At 43.2% G+C, this 23,882-nt stretch overlaps 1 protein-coding gene across 1 annotated transcript; it reads right to left on the bottom strand.

Moving 5' to 3' along the window:
• Nucleotides 1-1,177: 1,177 nt before the first annotated feature.
• hsd17b12a (hydroxysteroid (17-beta) dehydrogenase 12a) lies at nt 1,178-22,341 on the bottom strand. Its single transcript, XM_083916012.1, has 11 exons — nt 22,093-22,341; nt 10,074-10,120; nt 8,589-8,664; nt 6,766-6,873; nt 5,744-5,808; nt 5,461-5,505; nt 4,952-4,986; nt 4,034-4,115; nt 3,772-3,837; nt 2,900-3,049; nt 1,178-2,488 (listed from the first exon to the last, which is right to left on the bottom strand). The coding sequence occupies exons 1-11, from the start codon at nt 22,262-22,264 to the stop codon at nt 2,348-2,350; spliced, it is 987 nt and encodes a 328-aa protein (XP_083772138.1). The 5' UTR covers nt 22,265-22,341; the 3' UTR covers nt 1,178-2,347.
• Between the last annotated feature and the right edge of the window lie 1,541 nt (nt 22,342-23,882).

Raw genomic sequence — 23,882 nt, 5'->3', positions numbered from 1 at the left:
ACAGAGCAGGTCCTTCCTTCCTGCAGCTGTCAGACTGTACAACCAGCACTGCTCCCAGTAGACCACACACACCAAAACAACAATAATAACAATAAATAATGACTATAACTGCACTATAATGTTCACTTCAGTGTTAAATACTTTGCTCAGGTGAATTTCAATCTCAATGTGCAACACTAATATTTTCCTCTCTGCCTTGGTGTGTAACTTTAAAACATTTTTTTTAAATATTGTGCATATTATTCCTGTTAATCTTATATTTTCATATTGCCATGTCATATTTTTCTACAATGTATTGTTTCTTATTGATGCTTCTTCTACGTTTGCTATCAACTTCGTTGCTGTAATAAGGGAATTTCCCCTCTGTGGGACTAATAAATATCTTTCTTCTCCTCTACTACATTACAGCACTAATTTATTATTATGGCTTTGATTTATAAAGCGCATTTCTCAGTCCTTAAGGCGCTTTACAGACATACACAGACATACATGGTGGTGCTAGACTACGTAGTAGTCACAGCAGCCCTGGAGCAGACTGACAGAAGCGGCCTACGGGCACCTCCTCAAACACACAGCAGTCATACACATTCACACGAGGCAAGGTGGGTGAAGTGTCTTGCCCAAAGACATCATGACACAAGTAGAGCAGGGCGGGGATCGACCGCTGACCGGTCGGACATTGGCCGACTCACTCTACCACCTAAGCCACAGTCGCCCCGAGTTTACCCGACAGTATGGGAACTACTTCAAATTAGTTTCACCTTGATAAGAAACAATATGTTGTACATTATTGCAACAGTACAAACAATCCGGTAGTATAGCTGGAAGTTTGGAAGAGCCCCTTCTGCATGACTAGTTTTGCACAAACACACACACACACATACACAAGTACACACACATACACACTACTTATACTTAAGATTACCCTTTCCATCACTGTCCAGATCTAATTTGGCTTACTGAACCAATATAATACACAGTATTTTTTTAATCATTTTTATTTTAACACACTTCACTGCGTAAAAATCCAGATGACAAAATTAAGAGTGTGTGAGGAAGGGTCACCAGGATATAAGCTCATACAAGGGACCTTCCCTCAACTACAAACAATAACAAAAAGCTGTCATTTTATTCAGCTATTGGGGGGGAAAGGAACAGAACTACAAAACACTGTTACTGTTTGTTAGAGCTTTTATTTACAGTAGAAAAATTTTACATGTGGAAATCCTCATTTGGATTTCCAAGCATATTAAAAGACTGGCAACAAAAGGAAAAACATTCAGAAGGCCGCTTAGTTAAGGCACAGGTCAGACCAAGTCATATGGGACGCAAATGGTGCACCAACTGCGTGAAGAGGAGCAGCCCTCCTGTCTTGAAGCAACATGTGGTAGTGTGTGAACCAGGCTGTAGTTAACGATGCAAAACCTTCACATTTTGAGGAACTTTTGCTCCGCAGTGGATCGAGAGTATTCCTTTCAAAACACACTGGAGGAACTACTGTGCACGTGCAGCGGCTACAAGCTTTTCTTTTGTCTCTTTAAGATTTACACTTTTAAAATAGGCACAAAATGGAGCAACTGTGTAGTTCATAATACGTAATCAACCAGTCGACACCCGCTCATTGAATCTGACCATTTCCAGCATTAATGTTAGTAGAAAAGGCACTTGTAATGAGCGCCACAGTTAACGATATCTATGTGGAAAACTTGAGAACAAATGATAAATCGGTGCAACAGCAACCCACCACAAAGAATAATTTGAATAGACTGTAAATATGCAGTATTATAGAGAAAAACAAGACAGAGCCTATCACGACAGATGGTCAATAACGCATGGAAACTAAAATGACAGAAAACAGGAATTGCCATCGTTTAAAATGGCTCAATGGTTGTAAACAGGTCTGAGTTTGGCTCGTGTGCTTATACAAATATAAAATAAATTATACATATATATAAAAAATATGTCCACCACCAGTACGCACTGCTTACAACAGCAGGGTCAACAAATGACTCGTTTTTTTGGTTGTATTATTTCCACCATCAGTGTCAGTAACAAAATATATAATGTCCTTTGCCCAGAGCAGCATTTTATCATCATCATCATCATCATCATCTCAGCTCCTGCCATCTTCGGTTATTTTTCTGCAGACAATCACACCAGGGCAGAGTTTGCGATTTTAAATAAAGTCATGTGCACATGCTTTGATGTGCACATTTACTGAAGGCACAAATGTGAAATCTCAGGCAACCACAAAAGGATCAACCACACAAATACAAACACAATCCCTCCTTCCCTTACACACCGGGTCAGAACAGAGTGGCTGCCTGAAGACTCGTCAGCCGTCTTCCTAATCGCTCTTCAAAGTTTTTCCGTTCCTTTCTTCCCGCAGCTTCCTCCTGTGCAGGTATCCGGTACGCTGCAGGCGGTTCATTCTGGCTCCGAAGAAGATGACGAGGTTGCTCGGCACCAGCTTGGTGGTCAGCCAACCCTGCCGGGAGAGAAACGACACCACAGAAAGGAGGTGAATGGGTTTACGATCAGTTAATAGCTTCTAGGCTTCAATATTTTCCAAGACATTGTGAATTAAGGTAGGGTTTTGTGTCAATTATACTCATTTTGTGGCATCTTAAACATTAATTAATAGGGAAAAATTTAAAATAAATGACATCCGATGCCCTTATTTCTATTATTTTACAGCGTTTCCACAAACTGATTAAGCAGCCGGATGTATACTGATGTGTTGCAGCTGAACGTACACTTGATTAAAAGTCAGCAATGGGGATTAGAATCAAATACTGCTTTATTTTGAAGTCTGACGTCCCATAACTATGAGTAACATTAAAGTGCACTTAATGTATTCCTGCATTAGGTTCAGAATTTAAAGGCTCCCGGTTTTTACCATGACAGCATGGGGGAAGTATCCATTGGTCTGGTTCTGCAGACCCACAGTGGCGAGCTCAGCTGCCACGTAGCGCTCTGGGGTGGGCTTGTCCAGGGTTGGCTTCTTGATACGAGTCATTTTAGTGACCACGAAGAAGGGCAGCACGCTCTGCAGGGAGACAAAGGGAAAAGGTGCGATCAAATATCTTGGCCCCACCACACAATAAACATTTTCTGAACAAGACAAATTCCTTGGTCTTTCTCAGGTGAGCATAGAGTCTCTCATTTCTTAATTTAAATGTCAAAAACCCACAGGTGAACTCAAACGTTGCAGTACAGAGCAAGTTGCATCATGTGTCCTTCTAACCAATGGTACTGTAAGAGTGAAAATAGGTAAAATCTTTGCTGTAAACTGGTCAAATGACTGAGGTTATCAGGTGAAAATGCACTCAAGGTTTGCTGAGGTGAAACTGCCGTACATGCTTCATCCACAAGGTGGCACATGAGTGAACACTACAGAGGGTGCTAAAAACAGAACAAACAAGCCGTATGTGGAACAACATGTTTTTAAAAATGTCTCTGCTGTAAAATGCATCATTCATGAACGTGGATTCATTTCACTGCCCTTCCGTCGGGATTGGCGGAGAGCAACAAGTTGGATTTTGCAACTTCTTTTCAGCTCAATCTACGAGGGAATTCCTATATTCTTCTTATAGCATTTGTCACAGAGTCCATAGGAAAAGCTTTCTGTAGAAACAGTGGTATGGTTTGTGCTGCTGTCTCTCAAAGTTAGAGAGAAACAATGCTGTTAAGTAGTTTTCTTGGCATCTGTCTGGCTCAAAAAAGCGCTAAGTAAGTAATAAGTGCTAATCAGCAAAACCTCAAACTCACCTGAATAATGATGCCCTGACGCCTGTACTCCTCATGAAGGCCACGGGAGAAGAAATCCACAAAGGCCTGCACACAGAAGGAAGAAAGATGGTCAATTTTAACACATCAGTGTGAAAAATGTCTTTTATCACAACCTCCTAATAGGGCAATGAAAGATGTGTTGGGTTGATGAAAACAAGCAAGATACTGACCAATATCATGACACAATTTCATTTCCAGAGTGAATTCTTGCTCGTTTATACGTGACAGACGTCACACATACCTTTGTGGAGGAATAGACTGTAAGCAGAGGGACGGGGTACATGCCGCTGGCAGAGGAGATGTTCAGGATAATACCTTTGGACCTGAGGAAAACACAGCAAGCTAGCTTTAGTCTGTGATGCAGAGAGAACATTAAGGGCTGCATTTCAGAGTTTTTGACGAATAAATTAAATTCCAGGAATCCAAACTATCATGTTTTGAGGACGTGGCAAAATCCCACCTCACAGATATTTACTTGGAGTTTCATAAAAATCAAGAAAGCCTTCTCAAGATCCTCAATTTCAGAGCTGCTGCCATAACAACAGCATCAACATCACAGGGCTTTCCTCAAGATGTGAAGCACTGATCCCAGAACAGTGCAACACACTTGTTTTTTCTTTAAATCCACAAACTTTCTAAAATGTTTTCCATGCAAGTGGGAACCCTGTGCCTATACACATTCAGCATACTTACAAATACACACAAAGTGATGCTCCACACACACTAAAACAGGCCATGTGTGTTGCCATGGCAGCCTGTTGCTGCAGTGATTTAGTGGAGCGACGCTCCAGCCTCACACGGCACCCAATGTGCCTGCACAGCTATTGGCCAGCAGGAGTCACATGGGAACAGGGCAGCCAATGAGGTGGGAAGAGCACTTTGTGTGAATTGAAAGCTTGTCAGCATTGCGAACAAAGGAGGAGAGGAAAAGAGAGATGCAGTGATGTTAGGGGCTTGGTGAGGATTTCTTATCCCCCGTTCCCGACAGGAGTCACCTTTACAAAGTGCAACCACCCAAATGCTGTTCTTCCTTTAAAAACAAGGTTTTGCTTAATTTTGAGATTCCTTGTGCAGCTTCTGTGCCACAATCTCTCATTTACAAGACAGATATTTGACTGCAGTCATGTCGCAAAACATGGAAGCCTATCATTTAACTCACCTCTCAACCATTCTGGGCAGCACCAAGCGGGTCATCTACAAGAAAACGACAACAACACAAGCTCAGTAAACATCAGCCGTCACACAAACACAATGATAAAACTCATGAAGGAGAACAAGGGGACTGGCAAAGAAAGAAAAGAGTTTATTTAATAATAAAAAAAAAGACTAAAAGTAAGAAAGAAAAGAGAGACAGGCAGAGACCGACAGAGAGAGAGAGAGAGAGTTGCGTGGGTGGGGAGTACAGACAGCGTTGTTGTAGTCCACCGTTGCTTTGGGAACAACTGAGGCACTGCAGGTACCATGGTAGAAACAGCAGAAGAGGAGGGAAAAAAGGAGGAGGAGGAGGAGGAGGAGAACAAAAGGGGGAAAAGTGAGGAGGAAAGTGAAAGCCATGGATCCAACTTTAAACAAACACTTGGGGCGTGAAATAAATATGTAGTTTGCAATCACGAGGCTAAAAGGAACCCATCCTCTCTGAAGAGCACGCGTGTGCAGAGGCAAACTTACCTGACACACTGAGGTGATGTTGACGTTGATCATGTTTGTGATGAACTGAAACACAGAAAGCAACCGTCAACTAAACACATAAGATGACGTATACGGCAGAGAGCGGACGTTACAAAATATAAAACAGAAAGGAAGCAGATGATCGGGGATGCAATCAAGTCTAACAACCTTTTTACTAAAACTACCGGACATGAGACAGAAATCTGAATGGTTATAAGAGAGAGGAGTCAGCTCAGTCAGAGAGTTTCCAACTGCAAACAAAAGATAAAATACGAAAACTCACGTTGTCCAGATCAGGAATATGGAGGTAGTACTCGGGGTATGGGTAGGACACACCAACATTGTTGACTGTTGAAGAAATAAGGTGAGGGAAATAATTATTCTACAGTTCTCACTAAATAAGAAAATAGAAATCAAAGTAGGTTCAAGTTCCACCACACGATGGTAGCAAAAGCAAACACGACAGAAACAAGCCTTTACTCCACAGTAGACATAGCCACATCTTACAACCAGTAGAGCACAATTGGCATCTTAGAAAAAAATAAAAAAGGACAGAGAGTTCCTTAAATGTTCGACTAAAGTACAACGTGAACTCTCGAGTCTCAACGTCTAAAATTACACAGACGGCTGAAATGTTCGTGCAACTTTAAACGTGCGCCATAAGACAAGATATCGGTGTCAAATTACGTTTCCTGAAAAGTCTCTAAAAGCTCGAACAGACTTAAAAGAATGCATGAATAAAAATGAAGAAATCCTGCACAGAAGAGCATTCATCCTGTGTGTTCAGGTTTAATGTCTCATTCTGTACAATCTCTCAATGATTCAGCCAGATCTCCAACATCGTGGACAAAGAAGTTAATTTAATTATCTAAAATAAGGGAATGGATCAAATGAATCCACGGTTCTTACGTTTCCACAAAAAGTGTTGTATAATTTGACTTGGCTTGTGCATGTCGTGAACTTAAGACGGGAGGTTTGCCAACAATGAAACAAAGGCCAAACTGTGCAAGGTTTTTATACGCTGCAACACCCTTCAACCCCATTAATTATTTTTTAATACTACCGACTCTAAGCATCTCACCTCCAGCTGCAAACAATGCATCTCTTGTCACTTCAATACACAAGGGAATTTCAAGTGTTTCTTGTGAAGTGATGTGCAGTTTGCCTTGTACTGTTTTGCACTTACAGTACTCTCACTACACTGAAGATAAAAACATAAACCAACATCTTTTCCAAATATGTCGACATGCAACTGATGCCTGTGAGTTATCACCGAACAGAGCAGAAAGATCTCTTGGCTCTTACCAAGAACACCAATCTCTAGACCGGTCAGCCCCGCCTCGATCTTGTCGTAGATGTCCATCTTGCCAAAGTCAACTGCGATGGTCTTGGTCTCCACATTATACTGCTCCTCTGTGAAGGGAGAAACAAGTGTCCGTTTACATAAAGGTCACAATGAGATCTATGCATGGCAACAAAAACTGATTGTACAATTGTTTTAACAAGGAGACTGAAGCTCAGAAAGATGCGCGTTTAACATCATTTATAAAACACTCATATCATGCATTCATGTGTCACAAATCAGAAAACAGTGCATGGTCCTACAACAGAGCAATGCCCCATTTTCAAAAACCCTGGGTTCATCCAAATGAATGGAGCGTGAAACCAGTCACTGGCAGACTTGAACTTAAGAGGGCACTGTGCACCAACAAACCAGCCGAGCGATCTTCTCCCCCCACCCTCGACCCTCCCTCCACTCCCTCGTCATGTTTGACGCGCCTGCTGCAATTAGAATTTATTGTCCAAAGAAGAGCTGATAGGTGGTGGAGGGAGTTATAAGAGGAAAATTCCTGGGATGTGCCTCTGCAAAAAGACCCGTAGTGTGTGAGGGTATATTCAGAGACAAGATAAAAAAAAGGGGGAACCTGAGAGGGATGAGATTTATATATTAAAAAAGGGGTACTAGGGATTAGGATAGATAGATATATATAAAATCAGTTGAGATTATTTTAAGTCATCACAACCCGTTTGAGTCCATGTCAAAGAAAATCTGCTTCAGACATGGTCGCAAAGAAAATTAAGGCTGAGGTTGCCGAATTGGAGGGGTAATTTGGGGTTGCCAGGTAGGTGCGATCAAAAGTCAAATTAGATGTTTGCAGAAGAGAGAGGAGAAACATTAAGGACAATGAAATTATAGGTGGGACAGGGTGGGTTGCCCGGTTACATGGCAAGGAGGGCGGTTTCGTCCGAGTATTCGTGAGGGAGGAGTGCCAGAGTTTGGCACGCAGCATCCCGCTCGTGACTACCCATCAGCCCCCTCTGTGGACTTGAAGCACGACAGGGGAAATTGCGCTGTGGGAGACGTCAGAGACAGATGGAAAGAGCGAGTCAGGGAGAGGGCACTATTTGAACAGGGGGGGCCACTCACCGTTCAGTCTCTGTTAAAATCTGGAGACGGGCCAGAAAGGAGGAGGAAAAAAAGTTTGTCCCCTTTCATGTGGATGCTCATTTTCAGTCCGTTTTCAGTCCATAGATTTCAACTAGAATGAGGAAAGTCTGGTTTTGTTTCTAACAAATACCTCAAGTTGCCCAATGAGTTTCTTGTGAATCAGGCCAAAGATTTGACCTGTCTTTTGCAATAATGACTGTCAGGAAGTAAAACACAGCCGGCTTTGTTTGCTGCATGTTTCCAAATCCCCACCAGCACTCAAACAGAAAAAAGGCATGACTTGGGTGTAACAGAGTGTCACTTTTCAGTTTGATCCTCCAAATCCTATTTTTCACAAATCACTCAGAGATTGATTGACACAACACATTTTGGAAATGGAAGCTATTGGAGCCACACCTTTGATGCAACACTTTGAAACATCTTAAATATGCCAACTTGTATTTTGTACTAAAAACAGATGCAGTGATGGTTTTCTCTCTTTTGGACTATATTCTGAAACCTTACGTCGAGGGTATGCCCTCTAACAATCAGGGCCAGGGAAACCCTGTAGTCAACGAGGTGGGAGGTTGCACGTCACCGCCTGCCCATACACACATCCTCATTAGCCCACTCACTGTGCTCTCAACCCTGAACGGGTTTCGAGGATGTTGTGCGCACACACACAGACACACAATCTTACCAAGTGATTTGGCCACATCATCCAGCTTGTCTTGGGAGCGACTGATCAACATCATGGCAAATCCTCGACGAGCCAGCTGGAAAGAACATACCAGTTAGTAATGAACGCAGCAATTTGACCATAATTTTAGTTTATAGAGGACAATGTCACATACAGTGCTGGGAACAGGTGACAGCAACTTCACCGCCCAGAAATCAGTTATCTCTTTCTGTCATTTTCATATTATCGATTCTATTCTCTAAAGTGGAGAGTTTTAGTCTTCCGATGAGTATTCTTCAACTCTGTATCAGACGATTGGGAGAGCAATGCTAGCAGATCATTCAAATGTATCCTGTGGCCGTAGATTGACCACATTTTCTGTCACATGGGACAGCAAATAAACCCCCGCAGCTTGGATGTCGTTTGTTTGCATGACTGAGCTTCAGGTGCAGAGAATTGCAGCTATGTGCGAGAAGTGTCGAAGATGCACGTGTGGCAGCAGTGTTAAACAACTTTAACCCGATACAGGAGAGCACGCAAGAATGTGTTATGCACCAAGACACACGCATAGCATGATTTTTAAAACTGAACATGACAGTAAAGAACATACTGTAGCTGTGTGTCACTGCATGTGTCAGCTCACACAATGCATGTCACGCATTTGAGAAACAAATAAAAAAGTCAATCTTAACTACACTCTCTTTGCTTTTCAGTTTCAGTTCTTTCCCCTAAAGCAGATTAATTCTACCTAAAAGGGTGTCCACATGTGTGAACTCACTTTGTTGGAAGTATGCTTCCAAAAGTGAGACTTTACAGGGCTTAAGAGCTGAAAGGTCTTTAGACTTAACTTGTGTCCCATTATCACCAGATGCTTTGGATGCACAACAACTCAATCAACAAGAGATTCTTCAGCTGGGTTCTTTGGGTATTTGGGCATGTCGCTGTGCACAGTGGATCAATCTTTGTTTGTTATCAAATGATGCACTTTAGGGCCCAGGGGTGGATTTATCAGGTGCCATGTGAAAGCAGAATTCAAGTAGTGCATATCTGCATAAATACTGACATGCATATAAACCCTGCATGGAGCAAAACACTATAAAATGGTGGCCTACGTATGCGTGACAAGCGACGAGCGCCGCTGTAGCACCAACAGTATGAGTCAAAGGCCCTACATGACTATATTATACAGCCAGCACACCCACACTAGTATGGGCCAAACACGTGGCAGGATAGCCCCTATTCAACGTGTGCTTGTTAACTCTGTATGAGCTCTTGTTGACGAGCCTTTATTGAAGTGTGTGCATATATGTGTGTGAAGACCCTCTTCCACGTAAATAGGCCTGTAAGAGCTCTCCCCTACCGTGGCCTATGAGTGAACACTGTGTGTGTGTGTGTGTGTGTGTGTGTGTGTGTGTGTGTGTGTGTGTGTGTGTGTGTGTGCGTGTGTGCATGAGTCACAGCTTTGCCGTGAAAGAAATGAAATAAATAAGGGTCCAGGAGCCTCACCTCCTCCGCATAGGATTTCCCGATTCCATCCGTGGCTCCCGTCACAACTGGAGAGACAGAAAGAAGAAAAAACAAGGTTAGCATTGATTGTCTTTACATAATTTTTAGACTATGTAGCAAGGCAGCGGTCGATTCAACTCCTGTTCAAGTAATGAGGGAGTAGATGTTCTTAAAAGTCCCGCAAAGTTAAATGAATGGTTCATATTCCTTGAGCATTAATGGTGTGATTGAAACCATGGTTTCACTTTGTAATGTGAATCTAGGTAGCCTCTTTTAACACGTCAGATGACACATTGCATCAGCACCGGCATCTCACCAGCAAGTCACCCTACACTGACTCATTACTCTGGCACATTTACTATCAATCGTCACCGTTTCTGTTATCTTTGCATCTTGTGAAAGTCACACAGACGCAAAATATGATCTTCTTTGTTCAGAGGCCTACAACACACCTTCACATCAGGTTTGACCACTTCCAGCTCTCACAATAATAGCTCAGAGCCCCGAAATGTAGTTAAGCCCAGGGTTCTTTAACAGGTGATGGATAGGACAGTCACATTAGGGCTTTTACACGGAGCAGATTCATTGGCAGCCACACCCTGCAATACTTTTCACCTGCTATTTAGGAAAGCCTCTTCTGAGCTCTACAACGGCTTGGTGTCCGTTCTCAAACTGCACACAAAAGAGAGTGTGCGGTTTGATTTAGGAGCAGATCATGCATATAACACAACCCCAGATAATATACATAGGAATCAAATCACCAAGATTAAGCTACAAAGACAACAGAGGGGACGGAGATTGTACAGAGGCGGAGATAAGGCATAGATTAAAGCAGAACAAAGATAGAAGACAGTACAGGTTTCACAAAGCCCTCAACACCCACTGATTCCTCAGTGTGAGCAGCTCCAGTGATGCAAAACAATATGATTTTCAAGATCATGTTTATCTGATTGGCAAGGTTAAATCAAGTGTATCTGCAGTTTTGACAAAAGGTTTAGGTAGGAGAAGCAAAAAGAAAAGGAGAGATTTGGTAGAAAAGATGAGGGAAAGGGTTTGAATCGTGGGGGAGACGAAGACAAAGATGGAGCTGATGTTCTTCTTGTGTTCAGAGTTCTCCTCACCTTGTCAAGCAAGCAGGGCTATTTTTAAACACTCACTGCCCATCAACCCCAGCTCGTTCTTGACTGACGGAGGATGAGTGGAAGAAAGGATGGATGGAAAGAGGGAGACAGAAAAAACTCAAGGCACACAAAAAGAAGAAGAAGGGGTGGTGGTGTGGAGGGATTGGGGGGGTAGTCAAATACACACATAGTTGTGCATCATGAATATATTATTAGCGAGGCTTGATGAAAGATTAATAGAGGTAGAGGACATTCTCTGGCAAAGAGCTGGAGAGCAGGAAAAAGAGACAAGATGAGAGAGGGGATGCGGAGAGGAGGGAGCGATGACGAACATGGAGCAGGAGAAAGGAGGAGGGTGAAGTGGGGTAGGGAGGGAGCGAGTGAGGAGGGATCCTAGGGGCGGCTAAAAATAGAACTGGAGCGAAGCAAGAGAACGAATGAGTGAAGGAGAAAGAGACAGAATAGAGATGGCGGTGGAGGAGAGGAGGGGGGGGGGGTGAGAGAAGAACAAGTGAGTGAATGAGAGGAGAGGAGCGAGAGTAGCACAAAGTCAAAAGTGAAAAGAGAGCAGAATCCCTGGTTATTTTTAAACCTCCCCCGTGTTAAGAATGAAACGCTCCGTGGCAGAAAAGCCTCAATGGGTGCGGGCCGTACCACATCAGGCTCTGGTTGCAGATGCAGGTGGGGGCAAACGGAGGCAGGGAGAGGCTACAGTCGCTGCAAAGTAAAATGGCTGAGGGGGGGAAAGAGACAACAACCACTTCAACATAAAATCAGCCGGTTCTATTTATAATCTAGTGATGTGAATTAGGCTCGTTTGTTTTGTGAGCTGCAGGGTTCATACTCAAATCCATAGCACGCATGCCAAACACATCATAGCTGATACTGGCCTCATACTTTCAAAATGTCAGCTTGCAGAGAACTGGAAAAGATGGCTTCTGTTCTGCAAGTTTATCTGATGATCTGGAGTTACATGGTTCCTAGATGCTAACAGCACATATTGTACCAACCAAGTGATGACTGATAAGGAATACCTTACACTAACTAGGCCTAAGATGCCTTAAAGGAAGAAATGACAGGACGCGTCAGTTGAAACTGACACCTAAAAAACACATAAAATATAACAAGAGGCGCCTCAGTGCACCGACCACATTCCTGTCACATGGGACAGCAAATAAAACCCCACAGCTGGGATGTCGTTCTTTTGCATGACTGCGCTTCAGGTGCAGAGAATTGCAGATGCGTGTGAGAAGTGTTAGAAATGCACGCGTGGCATCATCAGCATTTGAACTTTAACCCGATACAGCAGAGCGTGCAAGAATGCGTTATGCACCAAAATGCACGCATAGCACGGCCGTGAACATGGCAGTAAAGAACATAGCTGTGTTATTGAGAGAACAAAGAGACAAGTCAATCTTAACTCCACTCTTCTCACTTTTCAGTGTCAGTTCGTTCCCCCAAAACAAACCTTCCCTTGACTGTCTCATGACAACGAGCAGAATCCGTCCCATTAGTCTGATGCATTTCAAGTGGAAAACCTCCCCTCTGTCATTTGGATGAGTGGAGAAGGCGCCTTCAGCCAATCATGGCTGCGAGTGAGCCTTTAAATTCATTAAATTAGTAATATTTTAGCAAATCATCATTTAATAGATCATTCTTATTCTGGTGGGGCCGAAGTACATTTGAAATCTAAGTCATAAAACTCATAAAAATTAGAATCTACCATTTTTCAGATGAGGTGACTTTTGAGAACATTTTTCAGCTCTGGCCTCACAGTCTGCGCTTCTACTTGTTTAAACAAAGTGAAATGAGCTGAATAAGCTACTTAAGCAGCGTATTGAAATTAAAATGTATTAAAAAAAGTGTAAAAGTTGAGGGGATTTTGTCGGGTGGTTGGAAAAGCATGAGGCAAGATATGGTTTGCAAATACATCCGCTTTAGAGAGAAGCAAATGATGGAAAGAAGAAGAAGAGGAAAAGAAACGCAGAACGCCAGAAAATATTTTTATCGCCACTTCTTTAAAAAGACGCTCTACTTTGTGATTTTCCACTCTGTACCCCCCCCCCCCCCCCCTTTTCTAGGCCTAATGTCCCCTCCCCACACACCCAAATCCTCGTGCTGTACTTATGAATGACTACACTCCTCCCACTCATTATATAATAGCAACATCCTCTCAATAAACGTTGTCTAGGGAGTGAGTGAGAGTGAAGTGTGTGACGTGTGTGTGAGGGGGGGCCAGTACAGTGGGATGAGGACTCAGAGTTCCTCTCGAGTGTTAAGACATAATCCTTTTTGGATTTTGAGTTGCCATCAGCCACCGTCAGTGCAACGTTTACAACAACGAAGCAAATACTCTGGAAAGCTACCTATAATCATTTACTGTGGAAAAAGACAATCAGCCACGCCTGAAATACAACAGAACGCAATTTGAATTTAATTTTTTCCACCTATAAGTGTGAACGCTTCAATGATGACTGTCGACTGGCCCAAATAACAGAGAGGAAATATAAGTCACCTATTCAACCTGTTCACTGACGTACAAGCACGATTAAATGTCCCAAAATACCATAGTTCAGTCACAAACACTCCAGTGCTCCCAGCAGCACTTAATCTCTCACGTGAGCAGCGTATTACATCTGTGACACACACAGATGTAATGTAACAAAAAGGGTCTACGCAAGCAAGCACGTGACGCAACAACAGACAACAAAGGGTGAATTTGTGTTGATGGGGGCAGCTACGTACGAGTGTGATGTGTACAATGAGAGAAAAAAAAAAAGGAGATTTGTGAGAGGCCAGGGCTGAGGCGTGTGTGAGTCCATGAATGTATTCATGTGTGTGTTGGCAGAGAGGATGTGTGCACTGCTGCCTCTCATTCATTCCCAGCAACAACTCTCTGAACCCAGTTTCCCCCCGTTTCAACGCCAGAACTGGTTCCACCATGCTGGTTCTGAAGCGCCCTGATGGGGGCGCATTTGCACCGCAGCTCTGCCGTGTTTAGTGCTGCACATCACGTCCAGAGGTATTGACATCCCCCAGCCTTTTCTGTCTCCCTCCCTCCCTCCCTCCCTCCCTCCTCAGCAGTGGAGCAGCCCCTGCCGCTGCCTGCTCACTATTCTGAGGGTCTAAAAAAAGCAGCAGGAGGAGTAAAAATAGCAGCGCGCCTGCACTGCCTCGTCTGGGAGCTGCTTGCCTGCTTGCCTGCCTGCCTGCCGCAGCACCTGAATACCAACAAGATCCCCCACCACCGCCACCATGACCATCACCACGACGACCAGGCTGCTGCTGCTGCTGCTGCTGCTGCTGCATCCTCAGCCCTCCACCTAAATCCCAAATACCAGCATGAGAACTGCAGGCTGGGGGAAAAAACATGTAATATCTGATCTGATGAGCAGTGGGAAACAAACAGGGCGAGCACAAAGCACACTGATACATGTGAAGAATATGATTTAGATTAATGTGGAGTGCATGAGAAGACACGTGTGTGTGTGTGTGTGTGTGTGTGCGCGTGTGTGTGTGTGTGTGTGAGGATGAGAAGCTCTTATAGAAAAGTCTTTATGAATATGGAGATTCAGATTTCTATTAATTCACTGATTATTCCTTCTCAAGACGAAGGTGTGCTGATGAGTGAAACAGGCTGATCTAGAGTTTAGTTCTAGGGGTGAGGTTTTTTTTTGGAAGACTCAACTTCCTATGCAAAGAGAGAGCGAGACAGAGCTAAAACGAGCACAATCCCCCCCTCCCCTCCATCAACTAGGCTACCCATCAACCCTCCCCACCACCAAATCCCCAATTAAGATTCTCAGTGAGGAGAGACTGCGGTCCTTGTATGCCCTGCTCTTGTTACGTACGGTTATGTAATCTGTCGCACCCCAAACTCGCCTATCAACGAGCAGCCCCTCCTACCTCGGAGGGAGGAAAAAGATGGAGGGAGGGATGCAGCAGAAGATCCAAAGACAGCAACCGCCCCCCCTCCTCACCCAAACACACACACACACACAATCCATTCTCCATCCGCCCACCTTCCACATTCAAACACACACACGCTGCTTTAAATAGCAGGGGAGGAAAGTCACATGGGTGATATAAAAGTCGACAAAAATAAAGCTTGATTGGGCCGGGGGAGAGTGAGAAACGAGGGGAGGGGAGGGGAGGGTGAGAGACAGAGGCACAGAAAGAGAGAACATGTACTTCAGAGCTGCCCAAGATAGAAGCAGCATCTATATTTGGGTACAGAGCAAAAAATAGACGTGTCCCCCCTCCCTCCTCGTCACATGCCTCGTTTAAAAATCAATAATTTCCTTCGCCACGATTACTTGTATTGAGACAAGGAGGAAAATAACTCTGCCGTTTGACCATGTGTCATTAAGGGCAGACTGTAAGGGTCTTCAGTTCAAGCCTACAGCGCTAATCAGTGAAATAACCTGCTGTTATCTTTGGTGGTAGGTATGAAAAGCTGCATTAGAAAGGTCTTCTTGTATCATTTAATGATACATTTGACTTATATAGTGCTGTTTAGAGTTATCAAAGACACTTTACGTAATGGAGGACAGAACAACAAGCAGTGAACTCTAATAAAGACAGAAAAAGATGACGATAAAGGGAGTCGACTAGGGCATAAGAACATGGGGTGAGTTTAGCCTACGTCCCTGACTTAGTGACAAAACTCTCTCCTCTACAAATGTAAATAATGCTTTGGAAGTAACTTGCACGGCTGTCGGTTGCGGTCATATTCACCTCATTTGAATGACGCTTTACGTTCAAATCCTTTCACATTTTGTCAATTTTGTTCATAGCATGAACAAAGCGTGTTCAGTAATTTTCATTTGCCAAGCGTTTGATCACGCAGGAGGACACAAAACGGGCTCAACCATGTGGTTATTTCATCTATTCACTATTAAGTTAGCAGAAAACATGCTATATTGTGACTTTATCGTTATCGTGATAAGAAATCATATGAAATTGAGTCGAATCATGAATAGAAACACGGGGTGGGGTTGAGCTTACATCCCTGAATTTGTGATGTTACCCTTTCCTTTACACATGTAATGTAATGATACTTTAAAAAGGGACTTATATTTAAAAGGCTTGTCTAGTTTATCAGGTGGATGATGCAACAAATATGCACGGTACCCATGATAGTTATTAGGGCTGGGTGAGAATACCATAAACATACAGTCAAAATACATTTTTTATATCAAATATATCAAGTGACTGAATCTGTTATGGCAATATTAACATAATTTGGATACCGCTTTAGTTCTGATCCTTTCACGTTTCAGTCATTTTGCACTAAAGTTCTTAATAAAATGAGAAAACAGTCATTTTCACTAAAATCAAGTATGTGATTCACACATGAGTACAGAAAATAAGGCTTCACCATGTGGTTATTTCATACACACACTATTGAATTACCAGAAAACATGCTGATATACTTGAGATATGGAATTATAAGACATGAAGATATGAGATTTTGCATTTATCGTAGATCCTTTAAAAAGGTAACAATGCTTAAAAATGTAACAATGCCTTAAAAGTACCTATTTAAAATACTTACTAGATTAGAATAATGATGTTTTAGCAACAAATATACATGGTGCCTATGATTGTTATGCTCCTGATTCTTACTCTGAGCAGATTTCATCCATCAGAGGTTTCTGCTTACAACCAAAAACTATAACAAACAAAAAAACAACTTCATCTTCACCCAGATGTCTTTTTTTTGTCATAAAACTACATGAACATATTGAACTCTGTGTGATTGTCCATTACAAGTGTTCCCGGGTGATTGATGGTTAGGTAATGACTGAAATCAGGACATGACTTCATACATTCTTCTCACTGACGCAAGTACTTTTCAACAGATACTCACAAGTGAACAAACTGCCTTTCTGGCATGTTGGACTGCAACCAACGCAGGAAGGCGGCACTTTACAGAAGACAATAAAACACCGATTCCAAACATGCTGGTGGTCCAGTATTGTGTGTTTATACAGCGAAGCTAAGCAGCTACTTCATTATTGAAATTGACGCCCTTGTTATCTTAGGCAGCGAGTTATGCGGTTAGGCGGGAAATTGGTCAAACGTGACGGTATATCACAGTAACAGTGCACTGATATGTAAAATAAGAGTTAGATGCTGATGCTTCAATTAGAAATATTTTGCTGAAAAGGGGGTCATTTACTTTACTTTATCACGCGATATCACTTTAATTTACAGAGACTTTTTTTTGACATGCGAGGTGGAACGATGAGTCAATCAGTCATTTAGGTAAGAAGCAAAAATACTAAACATCCCCTTGTTGTAGTCTGTTAAATTGTGAGCATTTGCTGCTTTCCGTTGTCTTATATTATCGTACAACTGACTGCATTTGGGTTTTAAACTGTTGGTTGGACACAAAAGCATTTTAAAAGAGTTCACTTTTGGCTTGAGGAGATTGTACTAGAAACTATTTTCTGACATTTCATAGACCGAACAAATAATGAAGAATATAATCTGCACATTAATCAGATGGAAAAAAATTGTAATAGTTGCAGCCTGATACAAATAAACCTGGAATTTGTTAAATGAAAGTTACTGCAAAAGAAAGCAGAAGTATAGTAGTATAATAACTTAATAAAATATGGCAAAAGGGAAGAAACATCTTAGTGTTTGTGAAGTTACAGAAAAACTAAATTGCAGAATAGACTACATCCTTGCACATTGGAGGATAATATAAATACTGCTCAAGGTGGATAGCAAGCATTTGAGTATTAATATTTGAAGAAAATACAAAATTAGAGAAGAGAACAGGGATGGTACTGTAGCCTCGAATAGAGAGCGCAACATACAGAGAAACAGATACACGCACTGGCTGGATGGGGAGGTGGAGGGAGGGACTGAGAAGAGCTGAAATAGGGGAGATGCAGAGGATTTTTTTTTTTTACCCAGCATCCCTGGCTCTGGCACGTGTCACAGAGCGTGTTCATCACATGAACAGCAGTGTTCTCTCGCTCCCTCTCTCCGCCCACACACACACACTCTCTCTCTCTCACACAAAGCACTAGGGGGAAGCACATTCATAAGGATGAAGAAGTGGAGACCCTGCCTCAGTTGAAACACACAAATTCCATTCACATATGTGCATTTTCCTTACCATGAATGAAGTCTAATGCCTATTCATAAAAAACTAAACAAAACACTTAAATCTATTCTCTCACACAGTGATTAAAACACCACCCTGTGATTCTGATTTGTGTTGATGAACTTGCACGACCCACGCGTTTATTCCTGGACTGGAATCAAACGAAACGGTTGCGTAAGTGCTGACCCAAGTCTTTGTCACTCTTGTGCTGAACTGATGAATGGCTGCATCCTTCTTACATAATAGCACCATTTTCTCAATAAACTCTAATGTCATAAGGGAGGGAGGAGGCACTTCTAAGGCGCATGTCACATCACTACTCCCTCTCCCCACCCTCGCAAAAAAGCTCCCTTTGGTCTAATTTACTTCCCTGTAATGGAGTTTTACACACATGCAACAGCAAAGACACTGGCTCCCTTATATAATATGAGATGCTGGGGGAGAGGAGAGGAGAAAAGTGGGCACTACAGCACATTAGAGTTAGAAGCTGCTCTGCTGGAAATAAAAGCATGAATACTGAACACTGCATCATTAAGAAATCTGCTTTAAAACCAACAACAAACATGAAAATACTAGTGAGTCGTTAAAAATGTTAACTAATTCTTCTGATGCACCTATTGGTCCGTCCCAAATCTAAGAAATTAAAGACTTGTCAGAAAAAATGTGCCGTGTTTTAGAGAACTGTTTAGGGTTTAAAAAAAAAAAAGAAAATATAAAAATTGAGCTTCAGAGATGGATTGGGCTGGCAGGAGGTGGCGAGAGTGAGTATGCGCGTGTGGATGCACAGTGCAGTAAGAGGCTGGGGAAGCCGCCTTCATCCGTGCTGCAGTGCTGCTGTTCTGCCACTAGGAGTCTCCTCCACTAAGGGGAAGACTATCAGAGGAACTCCAGAGAAATCCCTGCTCTCCTCTCTGCATGCCAGAGCTGCAGAGCTTCAGTACCCATAGATGTGCAGTGATGGCATGAAAGAAAAACACATCTATGATTCAGGAAACTAATTTACTTTAAGTGAGGGATTCATTCTTTATCGGATTTTAGTTGTTACCAGGCAAACTCCACTTCAAAAATCACATGCACACACTCGAACCTGCCCGACCAGGAAATACCAGTTGCCTCCTGTTGTTGCAATAACAGCCATGTGGATTTCAGAAAGCACATGTTTGGAGGATTACTTAAGTGTTCAAACATGGCGCATTTCCCTAGAAAGCATTCAATTCAAATCTCTTTCTATAGTAAAATATGTTTAATGGTTCCTTGACAAGCAGACCATAGTCTTACTTTATCACATATAGTCAAATAAAGTCTAAATAGTTGCTAGTTATTTAATACAACTACAACAGTTGTTTAAAAGTTATGCATTTAAAATGACAGAAGAACGTTGTTGTAGAGCTACATTTTTCTCTTTGTCCTACAGCAGAAAAAAGCACTTTAAAAAGGGCAAATGTCATGAACTCTAGCTTTCTTTATATATATATATATATATAAAAGTTATGCAAGCTAGAGTTCATGGCATTTGCCCTTTTTAAAGTGCTTCTTTCTGCTGTAGGACAAAGAGAAAAATGTAGCTTTACAACAACATTCTTCTTTCATTTTAAATGCATAACTTTTAACAACTCTTGGTGTGTGTGTGTGTGTGTGTGTGTGTGTGTGTGTGTGTGTGTGTGTGTGTGTGTGTGTGTGTGTGTGTGTGTGTGTGTGTGTGTGTGTGTGTTATATAAATAAATAAATAAGAGCTTAAAGTTTGTAAAATAAAACCCTAATATGAGGTTTTATGTGACCACATGCCAAGAAATCATTAATTGAGGGGAGATATGGAAGAAAAAAGGTGAGTGATTTGATCCAACAGCAGTTTCTGTGGAGCAGCTACAACAAGACTTCACAGATTACACTCCTGTTGTTTACTGAACATTAAAATAAAAGAACAATACCAAGCCTATTCAATGGTTAGAGGTAGTTTAACGTGTTACAACAGGTGCCTTCTAGTGAAAGGTGGAGACTCTCAGTCGCACCACTTGACGTATAAGTGTAGGTCACAAAAGAAAATCGCTGCCTGAGCTGGCCAGACCTGCACATCTGGTACAACCAGCTGAGAAGGACACCCAGAGCAAATATCTACCCTCCTCCACCTGTTCACTTCCTGCCATGGCTGCAGCCGTTGGCTTGCCAGACTGGTGCCAGAAACTGGTTTCAGGGAGTGGCTTACAAGTACACATGTTAAGTAAAGAAAAGAAAAATGAGGGAAAGTGCAAAGTGGAAAAGTTAGCAGTTAGTTTTTAAATGAACCCAAAATGAGTTTAAAATAAATCATTTCTAAAACTGATACTTTGGAGCAAGTCCTCTACTCCTGAAACTGAGTCAGTGAAAAAGGCTCTGCTAGAACACAAGCCTGAGGAATCGTTTTTGGATGCAAAGAGTGCAGGGAGGAAGCCTCTAACATGTACCCCTATATCTGACAAGATACTGAGGGGAGGGGAGGGGGGCACAATTTCTATATGACCAATGGATGACGAAGCGATGAACAAGCGCATGACTCATCGGTGTGCACCGGTATTCCTCCGCAGAATCACAAAGAAATGTGCATCAGTCATTCCTAAAGCACCCTACCTTTGCGTCATGCCTTTCATGCCATCTTATGGCGCAACAGAGCATCAATTAAACACTCCATTCATAAAGAAAAACGACGACATGGAGGCAAAGTGCGTCACGGTGCAGATAAACAGCTGGGTTATTAAAAAAAACAAAAAAAAACAACAACAAGCATTTAAATCATCCGGGTCGCCTGGTTTAGGGGTGTTCGAGGGAGATTATCAACCTATCCCGATGCGAAGGGGAGCGCTCGGCAAATTGCGCAGCAAGGCTCCAGAGCGCAGCAGCAGTCTTCTCCAAATAGGAGACTGGAGAAGTGGGTCAAGCCATGGCAGGGCGATTCCTATGAGACTAGTCTCTACCAAACCAAAATACACTTAGATTTGACTGCTAACTCGCTCCTGTTTATCCAAGCACGTTGAAAAAGTACACTATAGAGTCAAATCCAATTTAAAAAGACGTTTAACAAGATGTAGGGCAAACGGAACGGGACAAGGTAAGGTGACAAGGAATGATAGAGGAAGAAACCGACGACACAAGCGAAAGCATGACCAAACACCGCCTGAATAGATTCATACAAAAAGTGAGGTAAAAGATAATGAACACAAGTGTCAAAATGTGGGACAAACCAGCCCAATGTGACACCTTTTTGAGGAGTCAAACGCTTTCAAAATGATCTAGATGTGGGTCACGTTTTAATTGGGCACAGGGGTTTGTCCTACATCATGCGGATGGGCTAATGTGGTTCAGTAGTGCGCTGGCTGAGAGCTCACCCACATAAAACAGCTCTGTGAAAAGTGCGCATAGCCTGCGCAATTTGGCTCCTGGCTCACCAATGTGGGGCATCCCCCTACCGCTCCAAATGTGGGTGAAACCGCTGACTGGAGCCCCTGGCAGCAGACGGTGCTGTGTTTGACGCAAGGGGGGAAAAAAGCCAATTGAGCTAATAAGGACCATTATCTTGGCAGTCAATCAGCTGCTTACCTGCGCTTGTTACGCAACACCAACCTCCCTTTGAATTAAGCCACAAAAAACGCACCAGAATGCACCTCTTCTCTGTGCCAAAGTGAAGTTTGAGCTCAATAACCCCATTCTGGTGTTTGCACGTCGAGTCCACCTGCCTACTTCTGAGCTGCCCTCTTCGTGACCGTGATGTAGGTGGCATGAAAATTGATGTGACCCAACTCACCTGCCCATTTGCCCAGCTTCGGGGAGAGCAGCTGCCCGTTTCCCAAGACCCAGATCCTAAAGCCTGAGAGCAGCCTGTAGAGCAGCCACAGCACCAGGGAGGCCACAGTGAACGCGCCAACCCAGAAGAGAGTCGTCTCGGCCCTGCGGAGCATCTCCTCAATCCAGTTCATGGCAGCGGCTCTCGGTGGCTCGGTGTGTGTGGAGACCTCAATTTTAGGCAATGTGCTCTAATTTCCAAGCCACAACGTGAGAGAGTCCCTTTATAAGGAGGTTGTAGCATCACACACACTCCCCCAACTCCCCCAACACTTGTCTAGCCTGATTCAAAGTGCACCTCCCACCTCCTGCTCTGCCCCGCCCTCCTCTGCTCCTCACTGGCTGCAGCAGCTGTCTCTCGGCTGATCCACGCCGCCGGTTGGCGCATTTGCATGTCAATCAACTCCACAGCTTCCCCCATTCATTCGATTTTCTGTGTTAAGCAGGGTGGGTCAAAGGGAGACCGGGATGAGGAGCGATTGGGCAAACATTACGGCAGCTCCCATCCTGAGCCTGCCATTGGCTCTCGCCAGAGCAGGTTTGTCGGTTTCAGTCAGGATTATGAAACCTCCCAAACCCACGCTTTCAGAAAAAAACTGCCCACACCACTTTATGAATGAAAGAATGCTCTCATTGGTGAAGCATGCGCGCGTCCTCCCGCCCCTCGCAGGGCTCTCGGAGACACTTTATTGGCTAAAGTGATGCCAGTCTGTGAGCTCAGTGTGCTCCCACCTAGACATGAGTCACTCGTCTATTTTAGGTATTCTGTCTGCATCATACTGCCGATAACCACTGGAAATGTGGAAACAGGAGCAGCGAGGCATCTTGGCGCATACATTCACCCGTGTTGCGCCAGATGAGTCTTCCGCACCCGGCTCTGCCGCAACATACGCGAGTGTACAGGCTCCCCAAACAGGAAAAACTACAATCCCCAGTCCAGCGTTCCCCTTTTCAGACACTCGCGAGAGTTCCCCTATCGTAGTGTGTTCTCCATCCCAAACATTGAGGATGAGATGAGATGTGATGTGATGCGTGTGTTACATAAACACTGAGACAGGCATGTGGTTTTCCATCGCTTTATTGAACATTTGCGTGCACATGAATAAGTCAGTCATGCTTGCAGAAGCTGGATGTTTCAGCAGAACAGGCTGTCACGATTTCCTCCTCTGCAGTATGTGCTCTCTCTGTGACACACTCCGACCCAGGGAGGCTGTTTGCAACAGCATTTTTTTTTTATTCTTCAACTCACCCCCTCTGCCGCCATGCTCCCTGCCCCTCTCTCTCTCTCTCACACACACACACACATTCAAACAAAACATACAATCCTAACACACCGATGCTCTGTGGCACAAAGCAAAGCCTGTCATGTACTCAGCAGAGTGGCAAGAGTATAAAAATGTGTCTACATGCTGACAGTCGCGGTGCAGCCGCTCGGAATCTTTGACACAAGTGGAGGGATCGAAGTCGACGTGACAGCGGGAGGAAGAAGGAGCAGCAGAAGCAAGTTGTGTAACAATTTTAAAAACGGGGTGAAAAATTAAATGCATCTCTGAGCAACTGTATTCAGTTACAAAATATATCTACAAAATGTCAAAATACAAAATGTCAAAATACAAAATAATCCTCTTATAAATAACTTTTACAGCACCGATTTTAGACTCTGGCATCTTTGCACAGTCAATATTATACATTAATTAAAAAATAAGAATACACATTGATAATCTTACAGGCTGTAATATAAACCTATTTTTC

The sequence above is a fragment of the Echiichthys vipera genome (genome assembly GCF_963691815.1).
Source record: "Echiichthys vipera genome assembly, chromosome: 7".
NCBI lineage: Eukaryota > Metazoa > Chordata > Actinopteri > Perciformes > Trachinidae > Echiichthys > Echiichthys vipera.
Note: the sequence above shows the minus strand (reverse complement) of the source record. Positions and strands in the feature narration are given on the sequence as shown.

Excerpts from the sequence above, each read along its gene's own strand:
- hsd17b12a (XM_083916012.1), bottom strand. The coding sequence starts at position 22,264 with ATGAACTGGATTGAGGAGATGCTCCGCAGGGCCGAGACGACTCTCTTC. Across the intron at positions 4,987-5,460 it reads ACATCACCTCAGTGTGTCAG|ATGACCCGCTTGGTGCTGCC; the intron begins GTAAGTTTGCCT and ends GTTTTCTTGTAG. Across the intron at positions 4,116-4,951 it reads CTGCCCAGAATGGTTGAGAG|GTCCAAAGGTATTATCCTGA; the intron begins GTGAGTTAAATG and ends TGTTTTCCTCAG.